Source organism: Lampris incognitus, chromosome 3, assembly GCF_029633865.1.
Source record: "Lampris incognitus isolate fLamInc1 chromosome 3, fLamInc1.hap2, whole genome shotgun sequence".
In the NCBI taxonomy this organism is placed as follows: domain Eukaryota; kingdom Metazoa; phylum Chordata; class Actinopteri; order Lampriformes; family Lampridae; genus Lampris; species Lampris incognitus.
This window is the reverse complement of record NC_079213.1, coordinates 31,440,915-31,453,450: the sequence shown is the minus strand read 5'-3', so window position 1 is coordinate 31,453,450 and position 12,536 is coordinate 31,440,915. Positions and strand designations below refer to the sequence as shown.

The 12,536-nt window shown below is 45.7% G+C and overlaps 1 protein-coding gene across 6 annotated transcripts in view; it reads left to right on the top strand.

Moving 5' to 3' along the window:
* celf2 (cugbp, Elav-like family member 2) overlaps window positions 1-12,536 on the top strand; it is a 210,334-nt gene that overhangs the window by 100,682 nt on the left and 97,116 nt on the right. For all 6 annotated transcript variants that reach the window (XM_056277808.1, XM_056277807.1, XM_056277806.1 and 3 more), the window contains exon 3: window positions 11,980-12,062. In XM_056277808.1, coding sequence (XP_056133783.1) covers window positions 11,980-12,062 — 83 coding nt within the window. The remainder of the gene's footprint in view (window positions 1-11,979; window positions 12,063-12,536) is intronic.

Below are 12,536 nucleotides of genomic sequence, written 5' to 3'. Positions count from 1 at the left end.
TTTATCTACCTAAACTATAAAGGGTAACAGGACTTTTTTCTCTAATTACATCTGTTTCACAAGTGTAATTTATTGTATTTTAATAAGAGATCTCGCTCCCGTTTGCATTGTTAAAAGTTACTGCATAAAAATTCTGTTGTTACATATATCTGAAAGTTACTGAATACATATTCTGTTTTGTTACATATATATCTGAAAGTTACAACTTAAAGCTCTTATTTTTGCCCCAAAGAGTGAATAAATGCTATAATGCAATTTAAAATGCAGTTTCTACAAATTGCAACCCCCCTCCCCCAAGATCAGGTGGAGGGGTCCTCAGGGTAGATCAAAAATACGCAGGGGGTCCAGGACCCCAAAACGGTTGAGAACCACTGGGTTAGACTATCAGATTAACAATAGGAAGTCATAGTTTCCAAAAGGTTTATACCTTGGGGTGTGTGTGTGTGTGTGTGCATGTGTGTGTGTGTGTGTGTGTTGATAAGCATTTCCCGTGGAATACAGTTTAGCTGTTGTCGTTTTAATGTGCTAAGTGTTAGTTTACAGCCGAGCAGAGGAACGGTGTTGGAGCAATGGAGAGGTGGAGACACAGAGACATGGAGAGATGGAGTGATGGAGAGATGGCGACATGGAGAGATGGAGTGATGGGAATGATGGAGAGATGGAGACAGACATGACGAGATGGAGTGATGGAGAGATGGAAAGATGGAGACACAGAGACATGGAGAGATGGAGTGATGGAGAGATGGAGAGATGGAAAGATAGAGACACAGAGACATGGAGAGATGGAGTGATGGAGTGATGTGGGGACTTGGTGCTAAAGAGGAGGTAGAGATAGAGTGGAAGATAAAGAAGGGATGCGTCAGAGAGCCAGAGGGGTAAACAGAGTGGTCCTTTTGCTAAAACACAACTTTGAGCACCCTGACTGTTTACTGTCAGCCCGTGTGTTTGTGTGTGTGTGTGTGTGTGTTTGTGTGTGTGTGTGTGTGTGTGTGTGTTTTGACAAGGGATGCACTATGTCATCTGTCTTAATGATCCCCACCTGCACACGTGGTGCTGACACACTACACGCACAAGCTGAGACGCACACACATGCTCACATGCACAAACACACACACAGACACACATGCACAAACACACACACATGCATGCACACAAATGCGCATATGCACGCACACACACATACAGAGACATGCAAATGCACAAACACACATGCACGCGCACACACATGCACATGCACACACAGGTATACACACACACACGCACAGATTGAGTCTTCATCAGTGGCAGTATACTGAGGTGCAGTCGTGGCCGTACTCACGTCGTTTGAGATGCTTCAGCTAACGAGAAGTAAAACTACGGGACAAGTAGCAGAATCAGCAGTGGGAATAAGGCAGTGCTGGGAGGAAAATATAGTTCCTCTCATGAAGGCCAAAATATGACATTACTGTGTGATGATAGCAGCGCCATCTACCGGTACACCAGCAAGTAAAAATGTCCAATAACAGGGCAACCAACCCAAAAATCTACCTTCCCTCTGAGAGCCAGCCTCTCCTGCCAGCCTCTCCGCCCAGCCTCTCCTCAGTGCACAAATACACTAAACGGGCACACAAAGTGCCCTGAGAACAAAAGCAGATTCAATATTGCTCCCTCATTATCGGGCCTGATTTGAGGAATGTCTGGGCGTGTGGACCTGGAATAGCGTTCCCTGTGGCTGGATAGCCACATCCCAAATAAATAATTTTGAATACCTCTCAACTGGAACGATATTTTTGATGGCTTAACATAAAAACCTGCTCAAGCAAAAAAAAAATTGCTTTTTAATAACAGAGGAAGATTTGGGAAATCGTTTAAAGCCCTGCAATGGACACACACGAACACACACACACACACACACACACACACACACACACACTTAAAAGCACACACGTTTGCACAATGCAAATTTGCCAGCGATTCTGGAGTACTTAACAGCAATGGATCCTCAGCCACTGCTCGCATGAAACCCCCCGACCAGGGTTTCCTGATGCGGTATCCATGACGCCGTACCCACAGACTCCCAGCCGTCCAATGGCAGATGCTCGCTTTGAAACAGCACGCCAACTTTCCTGCTCCCCCCTCGACGCCGTGGCGATGCTGAGCGAACGCTTAACGTCCAAGGCAATTATCTGCTCTAATGGATTCAGTTGAGACGGGGCCAACCTGAGACGTAGGACTGATTTTATTTCATTCTTTTCTAGAGCAGAGCAGCCAATTATATCACCTTAACAAGACGACACCGCTTTGTTAGTAGGCTACCCAGGCCCAATTAGAGAGCAACTGCAGGTAGATTTTAATGGGGTAGAGGCTTGTGAAAGTGTGTGTGAGTGTGTGTCTGCATGTGTGTGTGTGTGTGTGTGTGTGTGCATGTTTGCTAATCAGCTTTTTGTCTGTAAATGTGTGCAAGCATACTTTTTTCAATTTTTCAGCAGAATGTGCCAGAAACCGTTTGTGTGGTTGTGTTGGTAAGTGTGTGTCTGTAATGTGCGTGCAATTGTGTTTGTGTCTTTGCGCATATGCGTTCATGTACGTGTGGGCCTTTGTGTGTTTATACTTGTGCATGCCTCTGTCATAAAGCCAGTTGCAGGGTCGGGGGAGGACGGCAGAGCGGGAATCTCTCACATTTAGTATTTCGGGTCGGCCTGAAGGCAGCCTTGATTCCGGAGTGTGCTCTTGCATTTCACAGTAAGGGAGGACGGATTTGCAGGGTGACATTGGTGGTTTTCCACCAAAGTAACCGGTGGACGGTATAGATTTGTGAAGTGCTGGAAGCTGGACCATTTCCTGTACAAACGGGATTAGAACAACCGCCAAATGTCCCTCAGAAGTGCGGTGCCTTTTTTTATGAGGGGCCGTACAAGCCATAATTCATCTGGCCCTCTCATATGTGTAACGATCATGAATAAGTAGACTTGCTAGCCGGTTGGCTAACGGGTTGGACCCTTTAGTTGACTGATTAGCACAGTCGCCTGTGGTCCGGGCTACCCGTGTTCAATTCCTGGCTGCTGCGGCGGCTTGCTTGCTGCTCCTGGAATTCACAACATTGGTGTCAGAAGTGGGACGGTGAGACCGCGAGGCCATCGGAAGCACATGCACCCAGAGGTGTGAGAGAGCTGATATGCTGAAGCACGGGGACGCACTTCCCGAAGGAGGGGGGTAGTATAACAATCATGAATGAGGAGATTTGCTAGCCAGCTGGCAAATGGGTCAGGCCCTTTAGTTGACTGGTTAGCGCAGTCGCCCGTGGTGCAGGCGATCCGGGTTCGCGTCCCAGCTGCGGCGGTTCCCGGCTACCCCCTGAATTTGCTACATATACATAAGTTCTCCTTTTGCATACATATATTTTCACTCTCACACATACATTCTGCTTTCACATACATATATTTTCACTCTCACATACATTCTGCTTTCACATACATTTTCACTCTCGCACACATACATTCTCCTTTCACATTTCACTCCTTACACATATATAGGTGAAAGGAGAATGTATGTGTGTAAGAGTGAAAATATATGTATGTGAAAGGAGAATGTATGTATATAAGAGGGCCAGAATGAATTATGGCTTGTACGGCCCCTCATACATTCTCCTTTCACATTTCACTCCTTACACATATATAGGTGAAAGGAGAATGTACGTGTGTAAGAGGGAAAATATATGTATGTGAAAGGAGAATGTATGTATATGAGAGGGCCAGAATGAATTATGGCTTGTACGGCCCCTCATACATTGGCAGCCATGCGCTCACCCACTCCCCCTTTTTCATCTGACTGTCTGCTCTTTATTGCCCATGTCAAGTATGGAATACTTTCCTCATCTGCATCTGTTAGCCAGTGACTCTTTAGACACACATAAATTATATCACACATTAAGAGACAGTTTTACAAGCACGCAGAGGGAACGAGGCAAAGAGAAACAGTAGGAGAGAAGAAAGCAGGAAAGATGGAGGTAGAGACAAGGGAGCTAGAATGTCGGTACAACCCAAGTCATCCAATCCGGGGCTGTGCAAGCAGTAATTGCAGTGGAGTGCCGTTAATGTCAGCAGCTGAATGGAGACCCCCCCGCCAATGCTGGGAGATTGGCCTGCGTGGCATGACCCAGCCTGTGGGGTCGGGTGGGGGCTACTGGGGGGATTGGGGCTACTGCCCCCCCCCCCGCCCCCAGCTCATCATCCTCACTCTGAGAGCGGAGGTTAAGCCTAAGGTGTCGGGGAGCCAACCCATTCACCCTGCCTTGCACCACCTTAACCATCAGGACTTTCCAACAAGCGATTTCTGCCCACCAGCATAGTGCTCCCGTTGCCCCCCCCTACCCCCCATGCTTCCCATTAATAAACCATGCTTGTAACCCGGGGCGTTGAGCCATAGCTGCTGCAGAGCTTCTCTATGTCCTCTTGGCCACCTGCTGTTTCTTCCTCCCCTCGCCCTCCACCTCAGTCCCTCCTAATGTGCTGTTTCAACCCCCCCCACCCCACCCCCTGCACTCCTGGCCTGTCCGTGGCCCATTTGTCCCGTGCTGTGAAACATACTGTTGACCTGTGCTTAGAAAAATGGGGGTAGATCTGTAGAGAGAGGTAGCAGGACCACAGGCGTTCACTCAGCCCTCCTTCATTGGCCATGAAGCATTTATGAACAGGCCTTTCCCTCGCCTGCTCTACTATTCCACTCACAGCCTCTTTCCCTTTCCTTTTTTTTAGTCATTCTCTCCCATGTGCTCGCTCTCTCTCTCTCTCTCTCTCTCTCTCTCTCTCTCTCTCTCTCTCTCTCTCTCTCTCTCTCTCTCTCTCCCTCCCTCCCTCCCTCACTTTCATGTTCTACCACACACACACACACACACACACACACACACACACACACATACCATAGTATTTCTTTCCCTTTACTCCGTGCACGTGTGTGTGTGTTTGTGCGTGTGTGTGTGCGTGTGCGTGTGTGTGCGTGTGTGTCCAGTATACGTTTTGAGCATCCCTCTTCAACAGCACTAGCAGAGAGCATCTCCCTGCTCTGAGCCCTGGCGGCCTTCAGGTAAATGTTTGTGCTTCCGGAGAGCGAAACGCAGACACGCACACACTCATGGAAGGAAAAAAAAAACCCTACACACACACGCACACACTCATGGAAGAAGAAAAAACCCTACACACAGACGTACACATAACAGTATGTGCACTTTCATTGGCTTCCCACAGCTGTTTGAGAGCCTTGAGTGTGCTGACTCCCAAACAGGCAGAGCATGCTGCAGGGAATGTCTCCATGTGTGTGTGTGTGCATATATTTATATGGGGGGGGTGTGTTTGAGACGGAGAGGGAGGCCCGGTGAAGTCCACTCAGCTCTTTGATCCTCGTCTTGACAGCCCACCACCTGGGATGATATGCCACACGCCGAATGCTCCCAGACCCTGGCGACACCATGGGAATCACAATACACGGCGCGAATGCGACACTAACAGCCAACCCTCCAACACATTATGCGTCGTCGGGATTGCTAATACTGAACCAAAAGCTAACCCTCCCCGAAGAGACTTTTGTAAAATGCTATCGGCATTAGAATTCCTACTGCTTGGCTATGAGCTCACCTCATTTCGGTGCGACTGGAATTGCTAATCATAGTCTAGAGACCGCAGTTTCAATACAGGTGCAATTGGAATTATAATGTACAATGCTTGGGTAATGATGAGGTCAAGTCAATTTATTTATTTGTATAGCCCATTATCACAAATAACAAATGTGCCTCAGTGAGCTTTACACCAATGCAACATCCTGTCCTTAGACCCTCGCATCGGAAAACAAACAACTCCCTTAAAAAAAAAACATTTAACAGGGAGGGAAAATAGGAAGAAACCTCAGGGAGAGCAACGGAGGAGACGGACAGACGTGCAATGGATGTTGTGTGTACACAATTTACAGAGTACAGCATTGAAAGAGGATAACGGAATTATAATTCCATTATAATATATATGAAGGATATGGTGAAGACGATGCCAAGCAGTGTCCAGATGCCAACGGAACAGCCCAGGACCTGAGCCATGTGACCACTGTCACCATGGAGACCTGGGAGGAGGACAGACTGCATGTGTACACAGGGAGACTCGCATCACACCATTCACATACGCAGGAGAAGGGAAAGGAGAAGACATCATTCAAAGAGAGAAAAGGCACATGAGAGAAGAGAACAGTTGGCAATAGTCAATAACCTATACTCTATAATCTCACCGGCAGAACGGTGCTTGGTAAATTCATTGACAGAAACCGACCCGCCATGCAGTACAGGTTGAGAAGTGCTCAGTTTAAAAGCAACTAATTGTAGGCTAAGGCAAAAAGATGAGTTTTAAGTTTGGATTTAAAGGACTCAACAGACTATAATGGTGTGAGGGCAGCAGGCAGGTTATTCCACAAGAACAGGCCCGATAGGAAAAGGCCCTGCCACCAGCTGACTTCTTTTTAACTTTGGGTACATACAGGAGCCCTGTATTTTGAGAGCGAAGAGCTCGAGACGGACTATACGGTTTAAGGAGGTCAGACAGGTATGATGGGGTAAGCACATTTAGGATTTTATAAGTCAGCAGAAGCACCTTGAAGTCTGGCCTAACATGGATAGGAAGCCAATGAAGGGAGGCAAGAATTAGTGTAATATGGTCAAATTTTCTAGTTTTAGTTAGGATTCTAGCAGCAGCATTCTGAACCATCTGAAGATTGTTAGTACTAGCATGTGGCAGACCTGGAAACACAACATTACAGTAATCAAGTCTGGATGAAACAAATGCATGTATTAGAGTCTCTGCATCAGCCATGGACAGGAAAGACCGAATTGTAGCTATGTTACATAAGTGAAAAAAGGCAGTTTTGGTGATTTCTTTAGTGTGCTTATCAAAGGAAAGCCTGGGATCAAACGTAACACCAAGAGTTTTGGCTGCCACTCTTTGTGAAATTACAGAGTTGTCGATTGTTATTTGATCAAATTGATGTCTGTGTCTAGCGGGGACAACAACCAGCATCTCAGCTTTATTCACATTTAAATGCAGGAAATTTAGTGGCCTCAAGTTTTTCACGGTAGCCAAGCAGGCCTCTAAATTAGTTATTTGAATGCGATCATCAGCCCTTATAGGCACATACAGCTGAATATCATCCGCATAGCAATGGGATTTTATTCCATGACTGTGCATAATTTGGCTAAGAAGAAATATAAAAAGAGAAAAGTAGAGTGCCAAGAACCAAGCCCTGATGTACGACATATTTACCTTCAGAGAATTTCGATGTTATATTGTTATAGCAGACACGATGTGTTCTTCCAGGTAAGTAGGACTTAAGCCATCATTACAATTTATTCTGTCTAATAGTATGCAGTGATCAATGGTGTCAAAGGCTGCAATGAGGTCCAGTAGTAAAAGAACAGAGGTGGAGTCAGAGTCCATAGCTAGTAGAAGATCGTTCACCACTGTGGTCAGAGCGATTTCAGTGGAGTGACAGGCCCTGAAAGCTGATTGAAAAGGTTCATATAGTACATAGTTTTCTTCTATAAGGGTAAAAAAAAAATTATACACAACTCTCTCTAGTACTTTAGAATAGAATGGAAGATTGGAGACTTGTAGATAGTTATTAAGGGACCCTGGATCGAGGTGCGGTTTCTTAAGTAGAGATTTGACCACAGCTGTCATAAAACTGCTAGGAACAGTGCCAGTAGTAAGTGATAAATTAAAATCGTCTAGCATTGTAGGTCCCAGGAAAGGCCAGAGATCAAGGCAAGTAGTGGTTTGGAAGCTGACACGAGCTTAGTCAAAGTATCAAGAGAGATCCTCTCAAAAGCTGTAATAACAGGGACCATCAGTGATTCATTGTATAGATATGAATTTGGTAAGACAGGCTCTGCAGGAGTAGCTGAAGTTGAACTAATTTTGTTTTTGATCTCATCAGTGTTATTAGAGAAAAAGTCTAGAAACTCATGGGCTGTGTATGGTGAGCAGCTAATAGACAACTGTTTCTTCATATATTTAACCACTGTATCATGGTGAGCAGCTAATAGAAGGCTGCTTTTTAGTAAATTTAGCTACTGTATCAGAGAGAAATCTTTGATTACGTTTATTAATATTGATAAAGCAAGAGAGATACACTGCTTTCACAGCAGCTAAGGCATTCTTGTATTTCAATGAACACTCTTGCCAGTATAGGTAAAAAACTTACTGTTTTGATTTTCACTATTTATGTTCCAGTCTCCTGCAGGCCCACTTAAGAGCATATTTCTCATCGTTAAACCAGGGAGTAGGCCTCCCTAGTCACCTAGCTCTGGTAGTGAGAGGTGCAACTTAATCAAGGAGACTAGAGTGGGACACATTTAAGTCACTAGTAAAATTTTCAACAGAGTCAGTCTCTACAGTGAAAGGAGCCAAGACTTCAGGCAGCTGCTGGCCAAATGCAGCTACAGTGGATGGGCCAATGTGGCGAATGGCAGTTACATCTGTGCCGACATTAACAGGACAGGCTTCAAATTTAATGAGTAAATGATCTGACACAGCAGATGTGGTTGGCAAGACATTCAGATCAGAAACAGCTATCCCTTTAGATAAAACCAAATCAAGGGTGTTACCACTGCAATGAGTCGGCTCTTGAACAAACTGAGCGAACCCAAAAGGACCAACAAGCGCCAGAAAAGCTTTACTGAGAGGATCAGCAGCCTTATTCAGTTGAACATTAAAATCACAAAGAATTAGAATCTCGTCAGATTGAGTAACAAGACCTGGGACAAATTCTCTCCAAATCTTCAAGAAATAGCGAGTAAGGGCCAGGCGGTCGATAAGAGTATCACCATCTGGACTGAGCAGAGTCTGTTCGTGGCCGAGAGAAATTGACTTAGAATAAGAGCCTCAAAAGATTGGAATTTGGATTCACGTTTAGAAGTTAAATTGAAAATAGACTTAAATATTAAGGCGACATCCCCACCTTGTTTATTTGCCCAAGCTACATGGGCATACGTATAGTCGAGTGGGGAAGCTTCATTTAAGGGAAGGAAAACATTTGGTTTCAGCTATGTTTCACATAACCCAGTCATATCAAATCTATGTTCAAGAATCAGAGCATTTATTAGTAAGGCTTTGGTAGACAGTGATGTGGTATTTATGAAACCAACTTTAAGCGTTTTGTCAAAGTGATCAGTAGTAAGCAGAACTTTAGAACTACCAACAGAGGAAATATTGAATTGGAATTAGACACCTTGTATTATTAGTTGACGATTTTGATGACCTACGCTTTGGGTGATATGTGGTCACACTTGATAAGATTAGATGTTTGGTGCTGTAGTTTATTAGGTACTTCGTTGCACATTTCACCCCCACCAGTGGTTGTAATGATTATTAGATTATTGTAATTCAAAAATGTAGAAGTGGAGCGCTTGGGAGCAATACAGCAGGGTAGAGAGAAGGTCTCACTGTCATAGACCAAGCTGTCAGTCTGATGATCTCTTATGGGAAATTCCCTGAGTAAACATGTTAACTAAACTAATTGACTCCCCATCCGCACCTAGCAGGCTTTCTAATCACCCGCAGCTTGCTGAATCGTGAGTCCCTAGGGTCAAACTACATGTAGAGAGCTATCTTCATTCCTCGACAAAAGAGCGGTGCCGTCCCCAGTAGGTTGAATGCCATCCGCTTTCAGCAGGTAAGGGCGGCCACAGAAAGAAGGCCAGTTGTCTTGCGACATGGTGGCCTAGTTGTTAGCGCTGTCGCCTCACAGCAAGTAGGTCCTGGGTTCGACCCCCAGGGTTGGCCAACCTTGGGGGTCATCCCAGGTCATCCTTTGTGTGGAGTTTGCATGTTCTCCCTGTGTCTGCGGTGAGTTTTCTCCGGGTGCTCCGGTTTCCCCCACCATCAAAAGAAACATGAATGTTAGGGTTTATACTCCTGTCTGTGCGCTTGACCAAGGCAATGGGGAAAGAACTGGAGTTAGTTCCCGGGCGCAGCACGAAGGCAGCAGCCCACTGCTCCTAGCTACACAGATTACAGCTATGAATGGTTAATTTGCAGTAACTGAATTTCCCCAAGGAGACTAATAAAGGAAACTTAAAATTAAATTTAAAAAAATTATCAACAAAACTGAATCGCCCGCTCAATACAGTAATGAGCCAGGCAGTAGTTCATTGAGGTGAGCCCACTGTGCATCTCAGAAAGTAGTGGTACTGTGTGCCTGGCTTCCCTGATTCTCCCTCTATGATGCCAGCACCCTACAATTATCCTCTATGTCATAGACTCTGGCCCCGGGTAAACAGTGAACAAGCTGGTGATAGCTAATCTGATATTGCAGGTAATGGAGTCTGCTATCAATATCATGCATTACTTTACTCTATCAACAGGGGCTGGAGAGGCACTCTGGCCGGTAGGACTACCAACAGGGTTGGTGAGTGGTGAAAACCGGTTTGCAGCCCGGAGAGGTGACTGCAGACCAGGCCACACGACCGGTGGCTTGCTGTTGTGAGCCTTCCCGCACCAGCAAACAGAGACAAAGTCCGCCGCATCTGCCGACGAGGCTGGGCTAGTGCAGACAATACAGGCCTGGCACTAAGGCAATCTGGAGTGCCCATCACATCTAACGTAATCCTAGCCGAAAGAAGCTGCTCTCACTCACTCTCTAGTAGAGACAACCTACCTGTACCTGCAGAACAGTCATCATTTTAACGAAGCTGCTTTTACTGCAAATGCAATAGATCTAACTGCCAAGCTAGGCTAAGCTCGAAGCTAGCAAACAGACTAGGAATGAAAGGTGGCCCACCGACACAATAGTCATTTGAGAAAGAAAACTAGAGAATCTAGCAATAAGTGAACTAAGCACAGAAAATAGCGAAATCAATAGGACAAATGAGGTTAGGGCAGAATATAGAGGAGTGGAGAGAGTAAAAGAATAAATAGCCGTTATCGATCTCATGAAGCCAAATCTCACAAAGGCGGAAGCCAGAAACACCTGGCAGTGGAAACAGCTGGAAGTGACACCCCATCCATAAAAGCACAGCTCCTGAAGGCGCTATGCACTTGGCATGCAACAAGCACAACAAACACTGTTAATGTTCGGTTACAAGTTAACCTCCTCTGATACCTTGCCTGACAGTGAATCATAATACCTCTAAAGCGCTGCTATCCTCAATTATGGAGGCCTTTCACACCAAGAGTCATAACTGGGGAGGCAAAGTTACTGATGCTGAAACGGAGGCCTTGCACCATCGGAATCACAACACAAATCACGTTGCTAATGCAAGACTAAGGGCCAACCACCGAACAGGTCCAGCACCCATAGGACATGCAGGAATTCTCATCCATTATGCCTCCAGCCTCATCAAAGGGACTTTGGGATTCAGTTGCTAAACCTGCTCCAGATGCTCACTGCTGCAGGGCAAATGTCATGAGGGTTGATGGGCGCTGCATGAAAAAAAATTAAACTGAATGACAGCCAACAGAGAAGTCACGTAGCCGAATCTGACATAAGCGTTTTCTGCCGTCTCTGTCTGACTGGGCAGTTTTCCTGCAGTGTTGCACTGCACGCTGAGAATGGCCTACAGCGGCACTGTTTTAGGAGTACACGGTTTAATGAAGAGCTAACCTCCCTCTCTCTCTCTCTCTCTCTCTCGCTCTCCTCTATTTCTGTTTTTGGGAGAACTGCTTGTGACTAAACTTATGCTAGTGTATGTGTGTTTGTTTGTGTGTGTGTGTGTGTGTGTGTGTATTTTTTACTCCTTCTTTCCTCAAGGCTCAAGTCGTCAGTATTGAAGTGTATCCAAAACTGTTTTCTCTCGGGTTGTTTTTGTCCTTAGCATTCACTCAGCGTCTGCCAGTGTTGACAGGTGATGCCAGCTAGATGAATAGAGAAAATGCTCTTCATTGCCTTTAATGCTCATCCAACCCTCTGTCTCTCTCACTGTCTCTCTCTCTGTCTCTCACTCTCTCTCGCTCTCTCTCTTTCTCTCCCCAGGCTGCTGTTTTGTCACGTTTTACACAAGGAAAGCTGCCCTTGAGGCCCAGAATGCACTGCATAACATAAAGACCTTAACAGGGGTGAGTGTGTCCTCAATTCTCCTCCACTTACACTCGTCTCTAATCACACACTCACAGCAGCGCCCCGAGGCCCCCTCACACCGCTGCCTCTTTCTCTGCTTGTGTGTATGTAGTATATCTGTGAGTAGTGTGTATTTCTGTGTGTGTGTATGTGAGTGAGTGAGTGAGTGAGTGAGTGAGTGAGTGAGTGAGTGAGTGAGTGAGTGAGCTGAAGAGCAACAAAGTTCAGTGAGTGAGTTAGAGAGCAACAGAATTCAGTGAGTGAGTGAGTATGTGAATGAGTGAGTGAGTGAGCGAGCGAGCGAGCAAGCTACTGAGTGAGTATGTGAGTAAGTGAGTGAGTGAGTGAGTAAGTAAATCAAGCTGAAGACCAACAGAATTCAGTGTGAATATGTGAGTGAGCAAACAATTGAGTGAGTGAGTGAGCTGGAGAGCAACAGAGTTCAGTGAGTGAGTGAGTGAGTGAGTGAGTGA